The sequence below is a fragment of the Herpailurus yagouaroundi genome, unplaced genomic scaffold (assembly GCF_014898765.1).
Source record: "Herpailurus yagouaroundi ecotype Mexico unplaced genomic scaffold, PumYag 201, whole genome shotgun sequence".
In the NCBI taxonomy this organism is placed as follows: domain Eukaryota; kingdom Metazoa; phylum Chordata; class Mammalia; order Carnivora; family Felidae; genus Herpailurus; species Herpailurus yagouaroundi.
In genome coordinates, this window is record NW_024412432.1 from 4,518,716 (window position 1) to 4,531,955 (window position 13,240).

A 13,240-nucleotide genomic window follows, 5' to 3' on the forward strand; every position below is an offset into this window, starting at 1 on the left:
CTCCGCCGCGGTCCGCCGCGTTCTCCTGCCCGGGGCGGGGCGGAGGCGGGGCGGGGCGGCGGGCGGCCCTGCGGGCGCAGCGCGCGTTTCCGGCGTGCGCGGCGGAGCGCTCGGGCGGGGGCACCGCCGGCTTCGAATCGCGCACAATGAGACAGCGCTGAGCGCCGGAAGTGGGGCCGAAGGAAAACACGGAGAGGGAGCCCGGCCGGGACAGGAAGAGGCGGGGGACCGCGGCGGAGGTGGTGAGTGCTCCGGGGCGCCTTCTCCCCGCGTCCCTCCCAGACTCGCCTCCAGGGTGGGTCTCCGGTGGGTTCCCTCGTCTCCGGAGTAGAGGGCGGGCCCGGCCCGGGAGAAACGTTGGCTCCTTCCCCCGCCGGCCTCCTCGCCCCAGTTGCGAGGACCGGGGAGCCCCCAGGCCGGCGGGGACTGAGCTCCTGGGTTCGAGTCCGCATCTTCACTTTGTGTCAGACCCTGCCGGCGCCGGCGAAGAAGGGACTTGGGTGGAGGCACTGGACCCCGGCCCCCTGGCCGGCCGGGGGGACCCCGGAACCCCATCGAGGAGGCAGGTCACTTCCTGCTTCCTGGTCCCCGAGGTGGCTTCGTGGCCAGGAGTGCGGGGACGCCTCCTCTTTCTCTGCCTCCGGCCTCGAAGGGTGGAAACTGAGGCAGATCGGGGGTGGGGCGATCAGACGGGGGGTTGAAGAGGGAGAAATGCTGTTCTTGACAAAACCAAACTTGTTTGGGGTTAGAGAATGAGGACTGGGGAGGTGAGCTGGACTTGTCTCTTGGTGGGAAACCCAGTCCCTTTCGCTAGAGGGGACTCTTGGTGGGGAGCGAGCCCCTCTTTAGCCCAGGCGACCGAAGCCTGTGGTTCTGAATAGTGGTAGTGAGGGGGAGCCGAAGCCCTTCCCTGGAGGTCGGAGAAGGGACAGAAAAGTGAAGCTGAGAGGAGATGAGCTACGTTCACACAAAGTTTTGGTTACTTTGTATAACACTTAAAAGTAATTGCCAACTTTTTTTTTTAAGACTGTTTCCGGAGCTTTCTAACAGCGTAGGCTTGGGATGAGGGTTTTGTTTTGTTTTGTGGAGGAGCGCTTTTGTTTTATAGGTGAAGCCAACCAACTTGGTGTGAGTAACATTTTTTTTATACTGCAGTTCTCAAGACTGTAGGGAGCTTCCCTTAGTCACAGATGTAATCGTCACGTTAAATAGTAAGTACTAATTTTCATGGAGACTATTATAGGACTCAAGCAAGCCTCCCAACTTTTGGTGTAATGTGCTGATTATTAGGATGTAATGGAAATTAGGAAAGGAAGAGTTTCTTACAGACTTTTGAGCACCTGTGCAATAAACGTGTGGTATTTCACATGCTTGGTATGATATCTTGTTATGGTTTGATAATTTCCCAAAATGCCTTCTTCCAGGTGCAGAGTAAGAAAACTGAAGTCAAAGACCATGGGAGATGCCGCAAAACCTTATTTTGTGAAACGCGCTAAAGACCGAGGAACTATAGATGATGAGGATTTCAGAAGGGCTCACCCCCAGCAAGATTATTTAATAATGGATGACTATGTTAAAGGCCATAGCAGTAAAATGGAAAAAGGCCTTCCAAAAAAAAAATTAACACCAGGGAACTATGGGAATACCCCCAGAAAAGGACCATATGCTGTTTCCAGCAATCCCTATGCATTTAAAAACCCAATTTACAGTCAGCCCGCTTGGATGAATGACAACCACAAAGATCAGAGTAAGAGATGGCTCTCTGATGAACTTGCTGGTAATTCAGACAGCTGGAGGGAATTCAAACCGGGACCTAGAATTCCTGTTCTAAACCGACCAAGAAAAGACTCCTTTCAAGAAAGCGAAGATGGATATAGGTGGCAGGATGGACGAGGCTGCAGAACTGTAAGACGACTGTTTCATAAAGACTTGACAAGCCTAGAAACCATGTCAGAAATGGAAGCAGGAAGCCCTGGTAATGTGTTCCAACTTGTCAAGTGACAAGCCCAAAGTCGCAGTATCTTTTCTTTGTCATCCAAATGAGGTTTATTATTTTCAGCAGTGCAGTTCCAATTTTTCATAGTCTCTGCTTATTTAATGCGAATACTCTTAAGAACTGTAATCGTGGCATTTGGGCAGCTTCGACACGTTGCATGTATTGGTCTCTTTAAAAGTTTACTGTGCCGTGAGGCTCATTTTCCTTCGGTAAACATATTTCCCATTGGTGCTTTCTACAGAAGAGGGTGATGATATCCCCCTGGGGACTGTTTCATATTTTCTGAGTGGTGTATATGTATTTTCTAAATTATGTATTGTAATTTTGTATTTGAATAGTGAATGTGTCCATAATATAAATGACAGAATATAAAGCTAAAAAAAAAAAATCTTACTCGATGTAAATACACAATATAGACCACATAGATTTCCTGTCTCAGAGGATTATGTGTCTTTTGGAGGGAGCATCGATCTCCAGAGGAGGATAGTCCAGGATTTTTTTTTTTTTCTTTGCTCAGCAGTGAGCTGCACGGCAAACAGACTGGGACACTTTAAGTTTCGAAAGTCAGAAATACAGATAAGTTTTGCCTTTTAGTTTCCGTAGAACCAAAACCCATTTCTAAGGGCCAGGTGTGCTTGATAATAATTGCCCCAAAGTGATTATTTATACATTTTTCTCAAAGGTGGATAGTAGATTTTGTCCATGTAGCCATAATTTCTGTAAACAAGAAAATTATCTAATGGACAATAATTACTGAAATGAAATAAACTCAAATATGAAGGAAAAAGTAAAACAGTATTTAGTCTGAAAATGCAAATTATGCTTGGAAAAATGGGCTTTTAAATTTATTGGCTGGGAGCCTTTTTTTAGTGACCATATAGAATGGGTGGCAAACTGGCCAGCACTTTAGAGTTGTTTGTTTGTTTGTTTGTTTTAAATTTAAATGCATCTAGGCAATATTGGCACTCTCCTAGGTGTCCAGAGGCCTTTTTCTTTCATGTTATCTCACAGTGACCAGCTTACATTTCTGTATTTTACTGGTAAGGAGTTTGATTTTGTGACCTGGACATGTAGAATACTTAACAGAGAAAATGTCACTTATTTTTAGAGGGTCTTTTGATAGTATTAAATGAGAGAAAAGGTGCTGTTTTATATTTCTTAAGGTAGGAAAAGCAAGAGAAAATGCCTTGTATCAAAGAGTACAAACAGAATGAGGTGTTACAAAGGAATCAGTCAGGAGAGAAAATCTTGGCCTCATAAATCTTGAAGCTAGAAAGGATGCTAGAAAGAACTTGAAGGTAGTGTCTGATGCAGTGCTCTGTCGTGATATATCAAGGTAGAATCACAATTTTGCAAAGCAGGCAGCTGTGGCTTGGCAAGGTTAAATTTATCCAGACTGATTATGCTGGGTGGTAGATGAGGAAGTGAACCTGAAATTGAGTACTGTGCTGCTTTGGCCATTAACGGCCTCACTGGACCTTGAATTTGACAGAGGGAAACGGAACATGTATTGATAATTTCTTGACTTTTGATTTGTGTTTTTCTTTTTAAAAGTCTGTGTACATTTAAGTATTTTTGTATTACTGTGTCCAGGTAGGACATGGACATTTTAACTTAGTTACCAGTGGTTTAAAAAAAAAAAAAGTTGATCTTGAGTAGCATTATAGAAACAAGATTTATAGAACGAAAGTTTGCAACCAGACAAATACTAATAGGGACTGTTAACAGACTGAAAGCCTCATATATGTATTCTTGTTTAGTCTGAAAAGCAACCAAAAAAGTTGCTTTTAAGTGGTTTTGAACAGGAAGTACATACTTTTACTATCCTTTTAATTGAAGGCAATCCCCAAACCCCCATATTCTCTCCATATGAAAAAGAGGTATGTTTTTCACATTTGCTAAATGAAGGACTGCTCAGCTTCTAGCCCTTGAAAATCTTCAGAAAGGAAATAATTTTAAGCTGTGGTATAAAATTGCTTACTGTAGAGAGAAATTCAATTTGAAGTATAAACTTTGCACTGCACTCAGGATCCTAAAAAGGATCTCGTTAAAGGGACTGAAATTTTCTTGAATCAGAATTATGTCTTAATAAGCAAGGGTCTCATTAAATGATGTGAGAAGATATAATGAAAATTATCTTAGAGTTGCTTTGTTTTTTAATGCTTATTTTCTATCTTTCAGTTCTACGTTACCGCCCTGTACTTCATCCCTCACATATCCTAGATTGCCAATGTAATGTATTTGGGACAATGCCATTAGTGATCTTAGCTGGAAAATATCCACTCAAATACACATGTCCTTTGTGAATGGAATAATGGGCCATACGCAAATAAAATGTGGGAGACTTGGAATAGTGTATATAGAGAATTCATGTTACAAGACACATGAGATGAGCTAGGTTGCCTTCCTTGAATTATGGGAACTCTTTAGCAGTACCCAGCTTTATCCTTCCAAGATTCCCGTCAATGAGATTTTACTTGCTATTTTTACCATGCAGTCCTGTGAAACTCAGTTCAGAAGGTGATACTGTCTTGTCAGTTAGTCTGTTCTAAATGTGAATGGATATGGATTTCAGTAAGTTCTTTCCAGTTCTTACATTGTTAGATAAAAGGCTGGATTTCAGAATTCCATCCATGCTTCAATCTTTACTTCAAATCCTGTTAACTTTGATTTAGTCATGTGTCCCTGAACCAAGTTATTTTCTTGGGCCAGCATTTTCCCCATCTGTACAATGGGGATAACATTAGCATCTATGACAGGATCACTGTAGGGAGTAAACGAGGCAGTGCACATAAAGTCCTTGCATTGCATCTGTCGCATAAAAAAATACTCAGTAATGACAGCTGCTGTCATCATCATCTGAATTTCTGCCGCCATCCACTTCTCTGTATAAAAACAAGGAATGGGGTGCCTGGCTGGCTCAGTCTGTGGAGCGTGGGACTCTTGGTCTCAGGGTTGTGAGTTCGAGTCTCACGTTGGGTGTAGACATTACTTGAAAATAAAATGTTTAAAAAAGCAATAAGGAATTAATTGTACTCTTTGGAGGGAAATCGAAGTCACTTTGGAAAATGACAGCAAATAGGTGAGAAGCCTTTGTGATCAAGAAGGGAGGAGTTAAAGAAATTGGGTTCCATAGCAATTACAGTTTTGTAAGCTAATGTGGACTTTTCAATGGGTATTGCACATATTAGTGTAAATCTCTAATGAGCGTCAAAGTAAGAAACTTATTATGAACACTGAAATCACAGATATAATTATTTAGTGTAGACCTTGTAATGATAGGCAAATTACATGTGAATAGACACACAGCTAAGTTAAAAGAAGTTCTTGTCTCAGAAGTTTATGCAGACCGGGGCACCTGAGTAGCTCAGTCAGTTAAGCGTCCTAAGTGTCCAACTCCTGGTTTTGGCTCAGGTCATGATCTCACGGTTCGTGGGTTTGAGCCCTGCCTCAGGCTCTGCACTGATGGTGTGGAGCCTGTTTGGGATTCTCCATCTCCCTCTCTGCCCCTCCCCTGCTCTCTCTTTCTCAAAAATAAAACTTAAAAAAAAAAAAAGTTCATGCAGACCAAGAGCACTGTCCTTAAAAGATTATGATAAATTAATTGGGAGTAGAGGAGTGTTAAGTATTAAAGTAGACTGATTTTTGTCTGCAAATGATACTTACCTTTTAGTATTTTATTTGGTTCATTTTGATTGCCTTTTTAAAGAAACTATTTGTCCTAATACTTTAATTTCTTTTAATTGCCACTTATACTATAGAAGCTATTCACAGAATTTCACTATATATTCACCTTCTGGTACTTTAAGCACAACGCTTGCTGCTTTTTCTTTAGAGCTGTTCACAGTAGCTTTTTTCAAATTAGAGATCCTGTACCTCCCTTTTCTGACTCAGAATTTTTTTCAGTCAACTGATTCATTGTAAGTGCCATAGAAGAAATGAGTTCCACTGTAAACTTGACCTAGGAATTGGCTCATGCAGGGCTTTTCAGTACATTTCTATTTTGAAAGACTAATTTTTGGTAAGCCACTTAAACATTATTCAAACCATTTGTCACCATTTTAATTGGGGAAATGAGTTTTATTTTGATCATATGTATTACTGGTAGCTTCATTTTCAGAGCTTGATAGAAGTTATCAAAGCTCTTGAAAACCATTGTTTATAGATCAATCCCACAGTCATCTTCAGTTTCCCAGATAGAAAAGTTGTAAGTTTAAAAAAAGGAAAAAAGTTTTGTTAGTTACAAAGCTTGTAGAACTAACAGCAGAGTTTAAATGAATTAGTCTGTACATACAGAAAACTTTTTTTCCAACTACTGGTCGTTTTTCTTTGAAATGTGCTTGGTGTGCAGGCTGTTTAAAGAAGCTAAAATGAAAGCAAAGATAAGATGGGAACTAGTCCTCAGTAAATAAAATTTTGGCCTGGACTTCTTGTATGAATATGGGAGGAGGGCCCAATCACATGAATGGTAAATTTACAACTAGATGATGGATTTTCACTCCAGATAAGAATGTAGTTGATTTCTGACTTCTTTGGAGATACCCTGTTGTCCTTTGCTCTGTTGAGCTTGTTCACTTACAAAAAATGAAAGCACATACGGATAGTTTTCATTGGAATGGCAAGTATACTTACAGGCACACTAGAATATGATACATTAACATTGTAATTATGACAGACTAGGTATATTAGAATTCCAAGTATGCTTGCCTTCAGAGGATAATTTTTACTATTGCTTGAATATGGGAGCACACCAGGAAGAAATAAGAAAATCACATTGGTTGAAATGGATTCTTTTTCAGTGTTCCAAAAAGAGGATTTCTGAGGACTGATGTGTCCAGATGAGGTGGTTAATGAATACTCACGCATTTTATCCATGGAAGAGCTTTCCTTTTGCTGTGTTCAGATGTCATTTTGATAATCACATGATTTACGTCATAAATATGTACGGTCTGCTTTTTCATCAGAGCAGTATTATTCAATATTGCCAATAATATTTTCCCCCTAACTTAAGAAAACAAGAAGCAGAGATCCAGACCTCGGAAGCCACGGAGGTCTAGAAATGAGGAAAATGAGCAGGATGGAGACTTGGAAGGCCCCGTGATTGATGAGTCTGTGCTTTCAATGAAAGAGCTCCTGGGCTTACAGCAGGCAGAGGAGCGATTAAAGAGAGACTTCATTGACAGGCTCAAAAGGGTAATGTCTTTTATTTGTTACTTAAAATCGTTGTCTTGGTTTAAACTGTGTTAGTAATTGGAAATATGTGCTTTGAGGAGTCAGGTATCCTACTGTAGTTATTAGTATTTAAGGACTACAGGTTAAAAAATAAAAGTGATAGTTTGATTTAATAGAGTTACTTCAAAAAAATGACTATTAAGGTAGTAAAGAGTGACAATAATATATTAACAGCTTTGAAAGTGATGGGGAAATCATTTCTGGCTAATTTTTGTTTGCCTGTATTTTGGAAGATACATATATATGTCTCTATAAATATCTTTGAATTACAGCGACCAAGAAACTACCCTACAGCTAAGTACACCTGCAAACTTTGTGATGTTTTAATTGAATCCATTGCATTTGCCCATAAGCATATCAAAGAGAAGAGGCACAAGAAAAACATTAAGGTAACTTTAACCCAAACAAATATGTTTTACTTTTCAGTTGTTTTTACTTGTCATCTTTTGACTTTCCTCTCTTTAAGACTGTGATTTTTTTTTTTAATTTTTTTTTTTCAAAGTTTATTTATTTTTGGGACAGAGAGAGACAGAGCATGAACAGGGGAGGGGCAGAGAGAGAGGGAGACACAGAATCGGAAACAGGCTCCAGGCTCTGAGCCATCAGCCCAGAGCCTGACGCGGGGCTCGAACTCACGGACCGCGAGATCGTGACCTGGCTGAAGTCGGACGCTTAACCGACTGCGCCACCCAGGCGCCCCAAGACTGTGATATTAATAACATGACTATATTATTGAATTTTATTTTAGCCAAAATACTTTACATTGGTCAGGTATGTTTTGCGGGACAATCTTGTGAATTTCTTTAAGAACAGTATCAGGATGAATGAAATCATTAATAGGACATAGGTATATGCCCTTATGCCAGTCATAATAAAGCAAATAATTTGTCATTGCTGCTTTTAATGTTCTTTCCCTGCATTTTTTCCTAATTCCTGCCTTCTGTTACCACTTTATGTGCATAAAGAAGTATATATGTTTGATGAGATGAAGACTAACACAGCTAAGGTGAGAGGGAGAGCTAAGAAAAATAATTCCAGAGTATTCTACAGGGTGTTGTCTCAGTGAATGGTAGAAGGTAAAAACTGTGTGAGTCATTTTTAATCTCAATATTGATCTTAAAAGGAGAAGCAGGAGGAAGAGTTGCTCACTACGTTACCCCCGCCTACACCCTCCCAGATAAATGCAATTGGTATTGCCATTGACAAAGTGGTACAGGAGTTTGGCTTACACAATGAGAACTTGGAACAGAGACTAGAAATTAAACGTATCATGGAAAATGTGTTCCAACACAAGTTACCAGGTATTTTCTAGATTTGTTTTTCTATTTAGCTACCTAAAAGTACCTCATTCATTTTTCCTACGAGTAGCGATTTTCATCTAATAGAACTTGATTTGCCGTGTCCTGAAGCTCTTAGTTTTTTGTGTGTTTTTGTTTCTCCTGGCTTTTCCCTAAGGTAACAAAGACTTTTACGTGCATTGTCTTTAAACCTGTTTTCACTATGAATTTCATTGTACACAGGTACTTTAAATGCCCCATATTATTGGGGCACTGTGAATCCCTTGTGCATATATTTACTTTCCTGTCTCTTTAAATTGACATAGTATTTTGAGTTAAGAAGTACATTTGAGTAATTTTCAGGTTAGATGTACCAGAAAAGTTCTGTTTAACCACTTTTCAAAAGAATTGCAACATCTATAATGAGCTCTGAAAACTATTTTGTAATAGATCTTGTGTGCTGTTGGTTAATTTTCCAAGTTTTGCCTGTGGAGCCAGAGAAAACTATTTTGTAGAAAGCTCCACAAGTGATTCTGACCCACAGTGAGAGTTGGAATCACTATTCAGAATTTATCACCATATCACCCATAGAACTATTTGTTCTACTGAAAAATCATTCATATAGTACATCATTCATGCTTCTGTATACTTTCATAAAAATAAAGGGCAGATATCTGTTCATTTCATCATTTCTGTGTCTCTTCCTTTACATTGTAGACAAGTTCCTGAAAAGGCATATGTAATTTCAATAATTTTTGCCATAGATTTCCATTGTAAAACTGAATGTACTTTGTCACGGAAGACTGTTAAGACTCAAAGAAATCACTTGATTTAACAAACCTTAAAAACGCCACAAAAAAAAAATCCCTTGATGAGAAGGAATAATTTTTTGGCACAATGGTAGTAAACAGTAAAACTTAGCAGGGAAAATGCTGTCTGTAAATATAGGCAGGACACACACACACACACACACACACACACACACACCCCTTCGTCTGAAGAGCGAATTGCTTATTGCCTAGCATTTTAAGTTAATATCAGTGATACAATTATTTTCAAAAGTTTTCTGAAATAGAGTATATTATGTTAAGGGCTTTTTTGTTCATAATGAGTATTCCTACTGAAAAGTAACCTTATGCTGAAGGTCATTTTTATGGTTATTTTGCTGAACATGATCTTTATAGTAAATTACACCTATGCAGGTTTTCTAAAAGGTAAAATGTTTCCGTTAACTCTTTAATATATTATCAAGTTTATAGATGTGAGACAAAGTTATGCAGCCCTTTTTGACTTTCACATTGTAAAAATCATTGCAAATAGTATTTTCTGCACAAAATGAAGAGTAATAATTTAGAAATTTTTTTAGACATGTTTTACACTTGACATGAAAAGCGTGGCTGTTAAGCTAAACCACAGACAGTATAGCCTTCCCTGTTACGTAAAATAAAAATGAACAGCAGAGAGTCAACGATTCCTTTTAGTTTGTTTATGCCAGACTTAAATACTGTCTTTCTTTCATGTGTAGTTTTAATTGGTGATTCCATTCCTGAAATAGCAGTGTTTTGTTATGACTTTTGAGAAACTTCACTTTATTTATGACTTACTTAATTTTTTTTTCAGATTGTTCTCTGAGATTATATGGGTCATCCTGTAGCAGATTAGGTTTCAGAAATTCAGATGTAAACATCGACATTCAATTTCCAGCCATTGTAAGTACAAAATGAAATGTTGGAATTTTCACAGAGTGGTATGGAAATTCTTTTTTTCAAATATGAGCTATGTATTGATATGTTTTAGATATTTGAAGATAGTGTAAATGTATTGGTGGCAGCTTTTTTTTCCTAAAATTTCAAGTTTTATGCTCTTCTGCCTACCTTAATGGGGCTTTTTAGATTCTGTTATCTTAAGAAGGTTAAATTATCTTGGTAAAGTCAACTTTTCTAACATCAGAGAATTTCAGATTTTAAACCGTGTGTATAGGTAAACATTTTTGACCCAAAAGCTCTATTCGCTCCTGAGTTTCCTCTTCTATACATCTACTTCGTTAAAGAATTGTGCTTTTAAATAACCATACCTAGCCTGGATTTCTGGTTTAGTGTAATTTAAAAAGATGTTGATGATTCAGAATTTTGAACCTGGAAGGCACTTTCATAGATTATCTTTTTATCTGTTGGTGGTTCCCCAGGCCAGGTTGCAGATGGCTTATGCCCATTTGCCTGGGTTGCTAGTTAATAAAGAAGGTTCCTGTGGAGGTTCCTCAAAAAATTAAAAATAGATCTACCCTATGACCTGGAAATGGCATTGCTAAGAATTTACCCAAGAGATATAGGAGTGCTGATGCATAGGGGCACTTGTACCCCAATGTTTATAGGTGCATTTTCAACAATAGCCAAATTATGGAAAGAGCCTAAATGTCCATAAACTGACGAATGGATAAAGAAGATGTGGTTTATATATACAATGGAATACTACTTGGTAATGAGAAAGAGTGAAATCTGGCCATTTGCAGCAATGTGGATGTAACTAGAGGGTATTAAGCTAAGTGAAGTAAGTCAGGCAGAGAAAGACAGATACCATATGTTTTCACTCATATGTGGATCCCCTCCCCAGGGGGGAGGGGAAGTAGGAAAAAAAAGACACAGAGAGGGAGGGAGGCAAACCATAAGAGACTCTGAAATACTGAGAACAAACTGAGGGTTGATGAGGGATGGGGGAGAGGGGAAAGTGGGTGATGGGCATTGAGGAGGGCACCTGTTGGGATGAGCACTGAGTGTTGTATGGAAACCAATTTGACAATAAATTATATTTAATTAAAAAAATAAAAATAAAGGGAAGCACCCTATATGTCTATTTTACAACCACTCCTTTCTTGCCATCCCTAACTGCTATAGCTACATAGTCAACTGACCAATAGATTCTACTCTTCCTTTAACCTTAAATTCTGATGAGTAATTTACCAGTATAGTGGTTATTTTAGTCTCATCATTCATTTAGCAAATATTCACTGAGTCCATGTTGTATGCCAGGAACTATACTAGATTCCAGAGGACAAAACAGGTAGGATTTCTCCCTCATGGAACTCATAGCTGGTGGAGGAGATACGTAATTACATCTATACGGTTGATTGTAATGAGAGCTATGCAGGGGAACAACGTTCTGTGACAGAAAAGAACAAGGGATGTGTAGATCCAGTAGTCATGAAGGTCCCCTTTGAAGTGATAACATTTAAGCTAGGCTCTAAATGATGAATAAGAGTGGAGAAGTGAAAGGGTAAGTGTTTGGGGCAGAGGAAGCAGCGTTTGCAAACACCCTAAATCAGTATGAGTGTGACCTATTCAAGTTGCTGAAGGGATGATTGTATAGCCAAGGTGGAGGGACCAAGAGAAAGAAGCAGCATTAAGGTAGGATAGACTAGAGCCCAACATGCTGCATCTGTGGGCTGTGGGAAAGTTGCACTGTGACCTAAGGGCAATAAGAAGCCATTGAGAGTTTTAAGGAGAGGCATGACTAGGTCTGATTTATGACGTTAAGTGGTTTTGGTTCCTATGCAGAGCAAGGATTGGAGAGAGGCAGGGCTGAAGTAGTCTTCTAGAGGAGAGGTGATATTAACAGTTTCATGTCTTTGAGATTTGCTGTGAGGCTGATTACCTCAGGAATGAGTTAATCAGGAGTTAACTGTGTAACTGGTCTCTTGCCCTCATCTGGTGCTCATCTCTCATGCCTCTTGTGTGCACATAGCATGATTAATTTCTTTACTTGGGTAGCAGTGTGCTTTCTAATTTGGAAAGGTCTTTGGATAACTTCAGATGACTGTGTATTATCTCAGTGAAATAGAAGTATATATGGATTCGTGATGTATTCATTGATTTGTTTCCTAGATGTCTCAGCCAGATGTTCTCTTACTTGTTCAAGAATGTTTAAAGAACAGTGGTAAGGCCAAACTCTTCCCATATTTTGCTCTTAATTGTTTTATTTTCTCTGTAATTTAGATATATCTTATTTGTCAGATGTTGAAAATAGGAAGTCATGTGTCTTTTAATTATTTCTCTGGGTAGTATCCAAACAGAAAACCAAAGAAATGCCCATGAATTATTAGCTAGTTGGGAGTCCTGCTAATTGTTCTACAATGCAAAATAACTGTTTTGTAAGTAAAGTTTTTAGCTTGCTGATAATGTCACAATTTGTAAAGATTGAGTCCTAAACCCAGACTAAAAAGATGCAAAATACGTAAAATTTACTCTTGAGGGCAAAACTAAAGTGTGATCTGCTTTATACTTTAACTTAATACTTTATAGACGATAAACAGATGCGACCCAACTCTGATTAATAACTCAGCAAACACTTGTTCCTGGTTAGGGTTACTAGTCATCTGGAGTAATGTCCAGCTTAGGACTTTGAGTTTTTAATGCTCTCTGTAGGCCTCATTAAACTGTCTCATCTCAATTAGTCTTTCCCATCCTTCTTGTTTTGGTTGACTGAAACATTTAAACATTTCTTCTTACTTCAGTCAAGATGTATTTTGAGCCCAGATATTTTAGTAGTTTTTGCAGCAATTTTGTTTTCCAGTGTCCTGTCCACATTTCGAATTACCTGATCCACATAACACTTACCTGTCCTGATCCAGTAATGTAGTCGTTTCTTTTTTTTTTTTTAATTTTTTTTTCAACGTTTATTTTATTTTTGGGACAGAGAGACACAGAGCATGAACGGGGGAGGGGCAGAGAGAGAGGGAGAC

At 39.0% G+C, this 13,240-nt stretch overlaps 1 protein-coding gene across 9 annotated transcripts in view; it reads left to right on the forward strand.

The window, feature by feature from the left end:
• Positions 1-108: 108 nt before the first annotated feature.
• Positions 109-13,240, forward strand: part of TUT7 (terminal uridylyl transferase 7) — a 62,206-nt gene continuing 49,074 nt past the window's right edge. For 3 of the 9 annotated variants that reach the window (XM_040450261.1, XM_040450269.1, XM_040450268.1), the window contains exons 1-7: positions 111-242; positions 1,425-1,975; positions 7,008-7,189; positions 7,501-7,617; positions 8,352-8,529; positions 10,126-10,214; positions 12,384-12,435. In XM_040450261.1, the coding sequence (XP_040306195.1) occupies positions 1,456-1,975; positions 7,008-7,189; positions 7,501-7,617; positions 8,352-8,529; positions 10,126-10,214; positions 12,384-12,435 (1,138 nt within the window). In that variant the 5' untranslated portion in view covers positions 111-242; positions 1,425-1,455. Of the gene's footprint in view, positions 307-343; positions 563-744; positions 768-801; positions 1,212-1,424; positions 1,976-7,007; positions 7,190-7,500; positions 7,618-8,351; positions 8,530-10,125; positions 10,215-12,383; positions 12,436-13,240 lie in introns of those variants that run through there. The other 6 variants (XM_040450270.1, XM_040450262.1, XM_040450264.1 and 3 more) reach the window with 6 other exon arrangements.